The sequence below is a fragment of the Giraffa tippelskirchi genome, chromosome 7 (assembly GCF_054371585.1).
Source record: "Giraffa tippelskirchi isolate mGirTip1 chromosome 7, T2T-mGirTip1v1.2.pri, whole genome shotgun sequence".
Classification (NCBI taxonomy): domain Eukaryota; kingdom Metazoa; phylum Chordata; class Mammalia; order Artiodactyla; family Giraffidae; genus Giraffa; species Giraffa tippelskirchi.
In genome coordinates, this window is record NC_137281.1 from 85,754,976 (window position 1) to 85,767,447 (window position 12,472).

Consider the following 12,472-nt stretch of genomic DNA (forward strand, 5'->3'; position numbering starts at 1 on the left):
TGCGACCCCACTCGGAATTGAAAAATATAGGAGATAAAATAGCAGTCTTTGACTGACGGTTTTATACCTTAGTTTTGGCTGCTGAGAAGCACGGCCAGTAATACCTGTCGGGGTTCTGTTTTCTAGTCTGTCTTCAGAGAAATCAAATTATTTTAGTATAATGAGAAAACTCTGTATACAGACCATGAGGCCCAAAGCAATTTGTTAAGCTACGAATTTAAAAAAAAGTTAAAAGCGTTATTAATGTTCTTTGATTTTAGACATTGAAAACATACTAAAGATACTTAAGCTGCATAATCTTAAGTGTAAGGTAGAAAGGGTAACATGACATTGCTGCAAATATAGCGTATTTTCCAGTGCTCATTGCAGGTGTAGGTAGGTATTCATGAACAGAATTTAAAGTGTGATGGCAGAATTGTCTTATACTTTTGAATCCCTGGTAGTGTATTAAAGAGAATGGTTTATTTTGATATGACTTAGCACTTTGGCTGCAAGTTAATCATTTTCATTATTATCAAATTTATTGCTAGCAGTGTTACATTTATAATAACTCATCTTTCAGGTTAGAGCTGAATGGAAATTTGAATTTCTATCCTTTTTGGAAGTTATATGGCATCTTGTAATACAATTAAAAGGACCTAGCCATGCCACTCCACCTATATCGTATTGAAATAAAAGCAAACCATAAGCACCTGGTCCACTGGTATTCCTTGCAGTACTGTTTATAGTGGCAAAAAGCTGGAAACAGAGTGAATTCCCATTAGTAGGGCAATGGATGGCATATGATATTCCCATACTGAGGAATATTATGCAGCAATTTAAAAAAGTGTCCAAACTATATATGTTGATGTGGAATGATTTCTATGGTGTACATTTAAGTAAAAGCTAGTTGTGGAGTGGGGTGTTAAAGAAAATTCAGAGTAAATTTTAAAGATTGTATTGGTTTATTCAGTGATGTAGCATCCCGTCTAGGAGACAGAAAGGAGCTCTGAGGAGCTGTACAAAATAATATACTTTCATAGGCAAAAGGGAGCAGGAATAAGGAAGTTATAGACAAAAAGAGGGTTGGTTATGGCAAGATGACTTTCCTTCAGGGGATGGCAGAGGTCTATCAGTTATAGTATATAACTAGTGCTGATCAGAGGACTCCTGATTGGTTTAAGATTCCATTTCTGGGAGAGCTGAAACTAAATTAAGTTTCGATTTGGTGACTTGGGGCTTAGCAAACAAACATGACTCCATGTTGGGCCTGTTGTTAACGGATATATTGTATGATGTTAATTTTGTGATGCAAAGGAAAAACACGTAGATCTGTAGATATGCGTATATAGAGGAGGAGAGAAGACAAAAAGACTTAAAATTCAGAATTTTGAACACATTTGTAAGGAAAAATCTAAGAGTTCTGCAGCAAAGACCTTGAGGTTAGGAGACATCCCAGCAAAAGGAAGTATAACTAGTCCAGTGTGGGACACATAGCAATTTTAATATGCTCCCGAAACTACTGAGGATTGTTACTTGTTCCTTAGGAGAACTGGGGACTGGTATTTTTGTCTTAAGAATATATAATAAATAGTTTAGAGAGCTTAACGAAACAAGTGAATAACTCTGGTTTCCTTGCTTTATACTTAAAAACATTTTTATAACTCTCTAATTCCTGTTTGTTTGTTTGTGGTGTATTTGTGTAAATACCCATCATTCTTCCTGTAAATTACAAGATTAAACCTTTCAGAACAGAAAGCAAGAATTACTACTTGCTACTACTGGCTCCAATATAGTGCCTAGCATATATCAAGTGATAGCATATATGAATAAATGATCATAGAACTACTTAAAGATGAAGAAAGAACCAAAAAAAAGTAAGGAACTTACTATATTTATCTCCCAGTTAATCAATAAGATTGAATGGGCTAAGAGAATGCTTTGTATTGCAGAATGTCCTGGAAGATCTTTTGGGAAAGAGGCTTATCAACACAATAGAATATTACTCAGCCATTAAAAAGAATACATTTGAATCAGTTCTATTGAGATGGATGAAACTGGAGCCCATTATACAGAGTGAAGTAAGCCAGAAAGAAAAACACCAATGCAGTATAGTAATGCATATATATGGAATTTGAAAGATGGTAACAATAACCCTATATGCGAGACAGAATAAGAGACGCAGATGCATAGAACAGTCTTATGGACTCTGAGGGAGAAGGTGAGGGTGGGATGTTCTGAGAGAATAGCATTGAAACATGTACATTATCATATGTGAAACAGAACACCATTCTAGGCTCGATGCAGGAGACAGATGCTCAGGGCTGGGGCAATGGGATGACCCAGAGGGATGGGATGGGGAGGGAGGTGGGAGGGGGGTTCAGGATGGGGAACACATGTAAACCCATGGCTGATTCATGTCAATGTATGGCAAAAACCACTGCAATATTGTAAAGTAATTAGCCCCCAACTAAAATAAATAAATTTATTTTTTTTTAAATTGTAATTTATTTTAATTCTACTTTGTGCAGAAAGAAGCACTGCTGACTCATGAAAGTGCTTTCTGACCATTTAAGTCTCTTTAATTAATATGTTCCCCAAAGTTAAAAAAGTCCCAGTTAGATAAAAAAAAATTTGGGTTCTTTAGCCAGCTTTGTTGAGGTATAATACACATGCCATAAAATTTACTTATTTTAAGTGTACAGTTTGATCAGTTTTAGTAAATTTATGTAGTTGCACAACTGTCACTACCATTCACTTATGTCCATCACTCCAGAAAGTTCCCTTAAGATCTAACTACAGGTATACTCCTAACGCCAGCACATGGCTAATCTGCTTTCTGTCTGCATAGTTTTGCTTTTTCTACAATTTCATGTAATGGAATCACTTAGCATGTATTTTGAGGTTCATTCATATTGTATGCAACAGTAAAAGTTGGTAACTTTTTATTTCTAAGCAGAATTGATGGATATTTAGATTGTTTCCTGTTTTTGGCTATTTGAATAATGTCACTATGATTATTGGCATACAAACCTTTGCATGCCTGTGTTTTCATTTCTCTAGGAGAGTAATTGCTATGTTATATGGTAAGCTTATGCTTTAAAAAGAAACAAAACCTAAAACTGTTTCCTTAAGTGGCTAAACTATACCATTTTACATTTCTATGAGCAGTGTATGAGGAATTCAGTTTTTTCACATCCTTGTTAACACTTGGTATTGTCAGTCTTTCTGAATTGAGCTTATCTATAGTGGCTGTTGTGATTTTAATTTGTATTTCCTTAATGAATAATGGTATTGAATACTTTTTTATGTGCTTATTCATCCATATCTTTTTTTAAGTGTCTCTACAAGTCTTTTGCCCATTTAAAAATGGATTTTTTCTATTATTAGTTAAGATTTCTGTGTTTGTTCTATCAAGATAATAAAATAGCTAAAAGAACACATTATAAATTCTTTTTTATTTTGAGGGTTTTTTTGGTTGTTATGAAAGAATAAAAGGTTATTAAAAGTTTTAAAGAGCAGTGCTGTTGATCTTTGAACACCATGGGGATTAGGGGCACTTATTCTCTGCACAGTTGAAAATCTAAGTCTAATTTACAGTGGCCCTCTCTCCCTAGCTCCCTTGCATCTGTGGACTTAACCAGTCTTGGGATATGTTTATATTTTTACTACTGGAACATACTTAATATTTTTACTATAAATATTCAATGTATATAAATATTAATTAATACATAAATTATACTCAAATTTAAATAGGTTAAATTTTATATTGTTACTATTGAAAAAAATCTGTATATAAGTGGACCCTCAGAATTCAAACCCTTGTTGTTTAAGTGTCAACTCTATAATGAAAACTTGTACTCATACTTCACATGTTAAGAAATGAGTCATTAAAAACAAACTTACCTAAATGTCTCTTCCCTGCAGCATTTTCCTCTCTTTTTATCAAAAAATGATCTCTTTCCTTAATTTTATGTTAATTATTCTTTGGTTTTCGTTATAGCCTTTGTCATACTTAATATCCTTAAACAATATATTGATTTTTTTTTTTAAAAATTAATGTTTTTTCATTTTTTAAAGCTATAAAGTATCTTATTATAGGGAAATGCTACAGTTTGTCCGTTCTGTTAGATAGAGATTTGGATTATTTCTGATTTTTTTCCAGCTTTATTGAGGTATAATTGACAAATAAAATTGTTACATATTTATAATATACAACGTGATGATTTTATATGTATACACACACACACAGTGACAGGATTCCCGTCATTGAGTTAATTAACACACCCATCACCTGTTTTGTGTATGAAGACAGTTAAATTCTAGTCTCTTGGCAAGTTTCAGTTATTCAGTACAGTGTTATTAAATAAATACAGTCACCATGTTATACTTAGATCCTTAGACCATATTCATCCTATAACACCTGGCAAGCACTTTTTTACTTTCTGTTTCCATGAGTTCAAATTTTTTTTTTTCCCCTTCTGGTTTTTAATTAAAAGAAAAAAAAAAAGAATGCTGCTCTGAACAGGGCCAGGACTAGGGTAAGGCCTGCACTAAGGGTGCAGAATTTAGTAGTATCTCAGACCTGGCTATGAACATTTTTATATATTTCTCCTGATCTAAGAGTTTCCCCCAGTGTATTCCTAGAAATGGATTGATTTCTGGTTTATGGGCTACATACATCTTTAACTTTATAGCTTATGGGAAATTTTGAGATGATTGTAGCTGTTTATGCTTCTACCACCAGTTCCCATTGCTCACATCCTTGTTATTGCTACAGCTTTAAATTTTGTCAACATGGTGGATATGAAATTATAAATGATAGTAATTTACATTTCCCTGATTAGTAATTAGTATTGTTGGTTGTCTCCATTTCCTTTTCTCTGCAATGCCTAGTTCTTGTGTTTTATTTAATTTTCTACCTCAGTATTTGTTTTTCTTACTGACTTGTAATACTTACAGTTACTGGCTGTTACTTGTCTTTTTTGGCTTTGTTTTGTATTGTATATATCTTCCCTCAGTCTTCAGTCTTGACTTCCTTTTTGGAACAGAAGTTGTTATTTTTTGGCTGTGCTGTGCAGCTCAAGAGGTCTTCGTTCTCTGACCGGGGTTGAACCTGAGGCCACAGCGCTGAAAGCACCAGGTCCTAACCACTGGCACTACCAGAGAAGTCCCCAGAAGTTATTAATTGCAGTGTTCAGTTCAGTTCAGTCGCTCAGTTGTGTCCGACTCTTTGCGACCCCATGAATCGCAGCACACCAGGCCTCCCTGTCCATCACCAACTCCCGGAGTTTACCCAAACCCATGTCCATCGAGTCAGTGATGCCATCCAGCCATCTCATCCTCTGTCATCCCCTTCTGCTCCTGCCCCCAATCCTTCCCAGCATTAGGGTCTTTTCCAGTGAGTCAACTCTTCACATGAGGTGGCCAAAGTATTGGAGTTTCAGCTTCAACATCAGTCCTTCCAATGAACACCCAGGACTGATCTCCTTTAGGATGGACTGGTTGGATCTCCTTGCAGTCCAAGGGACTCTCAAGAGTCTTCTCCAACACCACAGTTCAAAAGCATCAATTCTTCGGCGCTCAGTTTTCTTTATAGTCCAACTCTCACATCCATACATGACCACTGGAAAAACCATAGCCTTGACTAGACGGACCTTTGTTGGCAAAATAATGTCTCTGCTTTTAAATATGCTATCTAGGTTGGTCATAACCTTCCTTCCAAGGAGTAAGCGTCTTTTAATTTCATGGCTGCAATCACCATCTGCAGTGATTTTGGAGCCCAAAAAATTGCAGTGTAGTTGAATGTTTATTTTCTTAATTGGGTTTGTGCTTTTATATCTTGTTGAGACCTTCCCTACCCTATGTATTTTTTTAAAGGCTTTAAAATTTTCCCTTTCCGTATTAGTCTTCAATGTATTTTGTTTTCGTTTTCCTGATGAAGCTTTTTTCTTGAAGTCTGTTTCGTCTAAATGTTAATATTGCTACTTTTCCTTTTTGCTTCTATATTCCTGGTGTATCTGTTCTCGCTTTTACTTTGTTTTCCTTTGCCCTTTTGTTGTAGATGTTTATACAAATAGCATATATCTAGATTTTTTTTTTTTAAAAAAAACCTATTCTGGTAATCTGTCTTTTAACTATAGAATTTCATGTTTTTCTCCTCCTATTCTGACTTTCACCTTCCTTAAGAGAGTACTCACATTTTTTAAATAATATATATTTAACTTAAAGTTCATACTTAAACCTGAATAATACAGGGATCATCAAATGTTTTATTACCCATTGCTTTCTGCCAATTATGCCATTGTTCAGTTTTTTAGTTTTTGTATTTCTCAGTTCAGCCCCACAAATTATACTTTTTGTTTGTTTTATTCAGTAAGTAGATGCTTATACTTCCATATTTTACTAGTTCATTTAGTTGTTCTACTCCTTGCTTCTGGGATTATTTTCCTTTTTCCTAATGTATGTTCATTAAAAATTTATTTAGGAATTCTAAAAACTCAAATTTTGTTTTAAAGACTTTTAAATTTTGCCATTGTTCTTGAATGTTAGTTTTGTTTGTTGTAAGAGTTCAGATTGGGAGCTGACAAACTGTTTTTTAAGGGGCCAGTTGTAAATATTTTTTAGCTTCATGGGCCATATATTCTCTGTCACAAGTAAGTCAATTATGCACTTACAGTGGAGATCATCCATAGGCAATATGTAAACATGTGAGTGTAACTGTTGTGATAACATTTTGGTTGTAGACACTGAAGTTTGAATTTTATATAATTTTCATATGTTCTAAAATAGTAAATTTTTAATATGAAAAATGTAAAAATCATTCTTAGCTTGCAGGCCATATAAGCATAGGCTGGATTTGACCTGTGAGCCCTAGTTTGCTGATCTCATGTCTAGGTTAATATTCACTTTACTTAGTATTTTACTCTTGGATAAGGTACTAATTCTAATTATTCTTAGAATGTCAGTGATATTATCTTCAGTTTTTAATTGTTGAGAAGTCAGCTGTCAGTCTAATTGTCATTTTGTTGCAGATAATCTGGTGATATGTTTTTTCCTTTGGCTGGTTTTAAGAACTTATTGTCACTGCCCAGGTCCTATGATGTATCTAAGTGTGAATTTATTTTCATTTAACTTGGTTAGAATTGGTTGAGCATCAAGAATCTAAAGATTAGTATGTCTCATTCTGGAAATTTTCAGCCATTATTTTTGCTTATATACAACATGGCAGGTGTGCTAAGTCGTTTCAGTCATGTCCGACTCTGTGCAACCCTCTGGACTGCAGCCTGCCAGGCTCCTCTGTCCATGGGATTCTTCAGGCAAGAATACTGGAGTGGGTGGCCATGCCCTCCTCTAAGGATTCTTCCTGACCCAGATTGAGCCCGCATCTCTTACTTATACCCTGCATCGACAGGCAGGTTCTTTACCACTAGTGCCATCTGGGAAGCTTCTTACACACAACATGGGAGGCAGATTAAAAAATAAAATTCATTTGAAGATTTTCTGCCAAGTTACAGTATAGAATAGTGTGTCTATGATATTAAATAATGGCTCTTTAAAAATACTCCATCCTAGAATTGAGTGCTAGACCATCTCTGTGTAGATGACCTTATAAGCTTCCTCTTATCAAAATTGTCACTTTTTTGGTTTGGATGCTAAGCAGTATAGCATTAAGTATAATACTAATATGTTTTATAATACTAATATGTCTAAGAACTTAGCATATTTATTTGTATACTTTATATCATACATTACAGTTCTATATAATAAATGCACATTGTAAGTATATATAATATGCATTATGCATTATTAATAGTTGGGACAGCAAAAGTACAACTTGACATTTGTTTTTTAAACAATATTCAAAATAATTCTTTGTACTTTTATGTAGTTAATGAATTACTTGCATGATTGGAGAGCTGTTGATGATTTTTATTTGAATGCTTTTTTAAGCTAGCAAGATTTTATGGTGGTACTTTAACATAGACTTCTTCATTTCATTTAGCTTCCTGCATCTGCTGAATCTCAAAAGCCCCGGCTGAAAAAAGGTCTGTATATAATTTCATTGTGCCTGTATATTTGCACAGATTTCTCTGTCTTATTGATTTTTCTATTCTGCCATATCTAGCTTTCATTTTGTGAAGTTGTTAGATTTTAGGGGATTGATTTTACCTATAAGTATGTTTAAATGGGGTTTCATTTTAATATATAAATGTATACTAACTTTCTACTTGTGGAAAAACCACTATAAAGTTCCTATAGTACAGATCAGGCCTCAAATAATCTCATGTATATTTGTGTTGAATAAGTATGAGGTTTTATAAAAAGTCTGAGAAGCCTAACTTGGCGAGGATCTGTATTGTAAAGAACTGCATTTAAAAATATGATAGGTAATTCCCCAACAGTCTAGTGGTTAGGACTCAGCGCTTTCACTGCCAGGGACCCAGGTTAGATCCCTGATGGGGGAAGTAAGATGCTGTGAGGTGCAGCAAAAATATAATTAATTAAAAAAATAAAATCCAATAGAGGTATGTATTATAAAGAGAAATAAGATTTCTTCATTTGTTAACCTAGGAAGTCTTAGGAGGGTTTGCATCAAGTTTGTCAGTGACTATACTGGATGATCTTCCATGTCTAAAGGACTGGGTGTCTTATCTACTTCTTAGGCATTAGAAAATACCTGAACTTTTTGTTTAGCAGGAGAGACCTTCTGTTTTATTGTTTATTCATTTATTTGTTATCTGCTGGATGAGGACACATGGAAGGGGTGTGAGTTGCCCAGGGTCTGGTGTGGTGCTCTTGTTTGCATACCCGAGTTATAGTCACCAGGCTGTATGCCGTTTTGCAGCATGCATTCTCCTGTTGTCTGCTAAGAGTTTTGATTTTGTTAATAAAGTGTTTACTTGGGGCATTTCTGTTATTCTTTGAAATTACAATACAAGTTGTTGGAAAATATTAACTTTCAGGAATTTATTTTCAAAGGTTTTTTTTTTTTTTTTTTAGGAAAACAGCTTTCATTGAAAGAACAGTACATCTACAATGTAGATTATTTGTGAAATTTAGGTGAATTCTGCAATGTCTAACATCATTGCTAGTTTTTTTTTAATATTTGTATGTATGTGTTTGGCTGCACTGGGTCTTGGTTGTGGCATGCAGGATCTGTAGTTCTGGCATGCGGGATTTGGGAGCAAGGAGTCTTAGCCACTGGACCACCAGGGAAGTCCCCATTGCTAATATTTTAAACACCATTTCTGGACATGAGAATCTTCTTGCTGTGATATCTGTTCATTTAATCAGTAGAGTGATTTGGGACTTGTGGGTATTGTAATCATCGCTCCAATATTCTTTCCATACTTCCTCCAGGGTCACACCATGTGGTTCAGTTGACTCCCAGTCCAGTAAAATTGTAATTAGTATACACCAATCAAGAATTGGCCCATGCCCAATTCAGGCTAATGAGATGAAAAGTTTATAGCTATTGAAAAAGGGACGTATTTGACAAGTATGCTATAAAATTTAGCAGTGCCATAGTGCCCTTTCCAATCAGTTCTTCCTCCCTTCCCCACTGCAGAGCAACCACTTTCTGGTTTCTGGTATTAAAGTTTAGTTTTTCCTGTTCTTGAACCCCTCATACATGTGAGTACTTAGCAGGTTCCAAGACCAGTGATAGGTATTTGGAATGCACAGATAAACAGGGCATGGATTCTGCCCTCAGGGAATTGACAGTCTTCAGGGCATAGGGAATATAAGCAAATAATGAAAGTGCAGTGTGTATTCCCTCTGTCCATCCTTCTGAAGGTTAAACATTTCCAGTTTCAACTCTTTCCATGTGAGAGTTTAGAACTCTTTTGCCATTATTGCTTTGGCTCTATAGTGAAATTTGTTGGTCCTCTTGGAAGTAGAGCGTTTAGGACTAAATAGAATATTTCAGGTATGATGTGAACAGGGCCAAGTGAAATGTCTGGAAGATAAAATCTGTTGATCTGGATATTTCTGTTAATCAGCTAAGGTTGCTTTGCCTTTGGGCAACCATTTTACACATTTGCAATACTATTGCAGTGTCAGGGGTGTGATTCATATATAAATATAACACATTATAAATGATGCCTTTAGAATTGTTCAAGGTGGTGACACAGGCTTGTAAAATATCAAGGGTATAACCTGCTCTTATCTTTCCCTTACTTTCTGACTTCCGTAACCCAAGATTTTATCTGCTGATATGGTGAATCACATTGATTGAATTTTGGAATGTTGTGCCAACCTTGCATTCCTGGGATAAACCCGACATGGTCATGGTGCAGTAAACTTTTTTATATGTTGCTGGATTCGGCTTGCCAATATTTTGTGAAGTATTTTTGCGTCTGTGTTCATGAGGGATGTTGGTCTATAGTTTTCTTTTTTTGCAATGCTTTTGTCTCTTTTTGGTGTCAGGATTATGCTGGCCTTAAAACAAGTTGGAAACTATTTTCTCCTCTGTTGTCTGGAAAATTGTGTATAGAATTAGTGTTATTTCTTTTCTTAAATGTTTGCTGGAATTGGACAGTGAAGCAGTCCCAATCTGGGTTTTTCTGTTGTTAGAAAGTTTTTAAGTCAAGCCAAATTTCTTTAATAGATGTGGGACTATTAAGGTTATATATTTCTTTAGACACTTGCTTTGATAATGTTTCTCTTTCAAAGAAATTTGTCCATTTCATCTTAGTTATTAAATTTATAGACATAAAATTCATAATACTTCTTTATTTTCCTTTTAATGTCTAGGATATATAGTGATATTCTTCTGTTGTTCCTAAATTTAGTACTTTATATTTTCTTTTTTTTTTTGCTTGATCAGTCTGGTTAGACATTTATACATTTTATTGATCTTTTCAAGAACCAACTTTTAATTTTGTTTTTTCTCTGTTGCTTTTTTGTTTCAGTTTCATTGATTTCTCCTTTTACCTAATATTTTCTTGTGTTTAGTTTGCTTCTCTTTTTGCAATTTCTTAAGGTAGAAACTACTGAGAAGGCAATGGCAACCCACTCCAGTACTCTTGCCTGGAAAATCCCATGGATGGAGGAGCCTAAGTAGGCTGCAGTCTATGGGGTCGCTAGGAGTCGGACACGACTAAGCGACTTCACTTTCACTTTTCACTTTCGTGCATTGGAGAAGGAAATGGCAACCCACTCCAGTATTCTTGCCTGGAGAATCCCAGGGACGGGGGAGCCCAGTGGGCTGCCGTCTATGGGGTCGCACAGAGTCGGCCACGACTGAAGCGACTTAGCAGCAGCAGCAGCAGCAAGGTAGAAACTTAGATCATTGATTTGAGATCTTTTTTCTTCTGTTATAAGCATTTCGTACTTACATCTCTCTCTAAACACGGCTTAACTGCTTCATATACATTTCAAATGTTATGTTTTAACTTTTATTCAATTCTAGATATTTTAAAATTTACTTTGTGTTCCTTTTTGACCCTTATACTGTTAAGAAAAGTATTGATTGATTTACATATATTTGGGAACTTTTCCAGATCTTTTCCCCCCAGATATCTTTTAATTATTGGTTCTTAGTTTCATTTTATTATGATTAGAGAACACACTTTATGTAATTTGTTTTATGGCCCAAAATGTGTTTCTTATGTCTTGAAGAAAATGTATGTTCTGCTCCTGTTGGATGGCGTATTCTCTAAATGTCAGTTAAGTCTACTAGGTTGATAGTGTTATTCTGTGTACTTATTGATACAGATACTGTTGTCCTTAATGAGAGAAAAGTGTTGAGGTATGGAAATGTAATTATAGATTTGTCTGTTTCTACTTTCTGTTCTGTGAATTGGTTAATTCTAAAGAATAGGATATAGGAAATAGTTTGTTTTATATAAAACTTTGTTTAATATTACTCAGTAATTTCTCTTGAATGCTGATGTTAAATTGGGCTTCCAGTTTAGGTGATGTAGTAAACTGGTCACTCCTGCTGCACATATGGAACAGTGCTGGATAAAATGTGAGTAGAAAAAACAAAGACACAGCCAGCCTGAAGGAAAACTATCTTTAGCAAAAAAGAAGACAGAAAAGGAAAGGATAATGGTCTTTATTTTTAAAAATAAGTTCATGATTTTCTAATGAGAAAATCAGTATAAGCTTATAGAAATTTGGAAAACATAGGGAAGTATAAAGAAAACAGGAAAAAATCAGCCCTAAGGATTAATGAACTTTGACAAATTAAACATCAAAGTAGTATTTTGAACAGAAAGCTTCCATGTTTCACTGTGCAATCCTTAGATGTCTCACAGATGGCCAGCAGGCACATGTAAAGATGCTCCTAATTACTAATTATTAGAGAAATGCAAATCAAAACTATGAGATACTGCCTCACACTGATGAAAGTCTTCATCATTAAAAAGCCTACAAATAGTAAATCCTGGAGAGAGTGTGGAGAAAGGGGAACCCTCTTACACTGTTGATGGGAATGTAAATTGGTGCAGCCACTATGGAAAACAGTATGGAGGTTCCTCAAAAA

General features: G+C 34.9%; 1 protein-coding gene across 44 annotated transcripts in view; it reads left to right on the forward strand.

Moving 5' to 3' along the window:
- The window catches only part of BBS4 (Bardet-Biedl syndrome 4), a 46,315-nt gene that overhangs the window by 764 nt on the left and 33,079 nt on the right, over positions 1 to 12,472 (forward strand). For 13 of the 44 annotated variants that reach the window (XM_081506279.1, XM_081506311.1, XM_081506312.1 and 10 more), the window contains exon 2: positions 7,985 to 8,027. Coding sequence is in view for 19 of the 44 variants with exons in the window: in XM_081506271.1 (XP_081362397.1) it covers positions 7,985 to 8,027 (43 nt within the window). In the remaining 25 variants the exon portion in view is untranslated. Of the gene's footprint in view, positions 1 to 1,931; positions 2,061 to 7,984; positions 8,028 to 8,982; positions 9,043 to 11,895; positions 11,957 to 12,472 lie in introns of all 44 variants that reach the window. The other 31 variants (XM_081506283.1, XM_081506282.1, XM_081506268.1 and 28 more) reach the window with 5 other exon arrangements.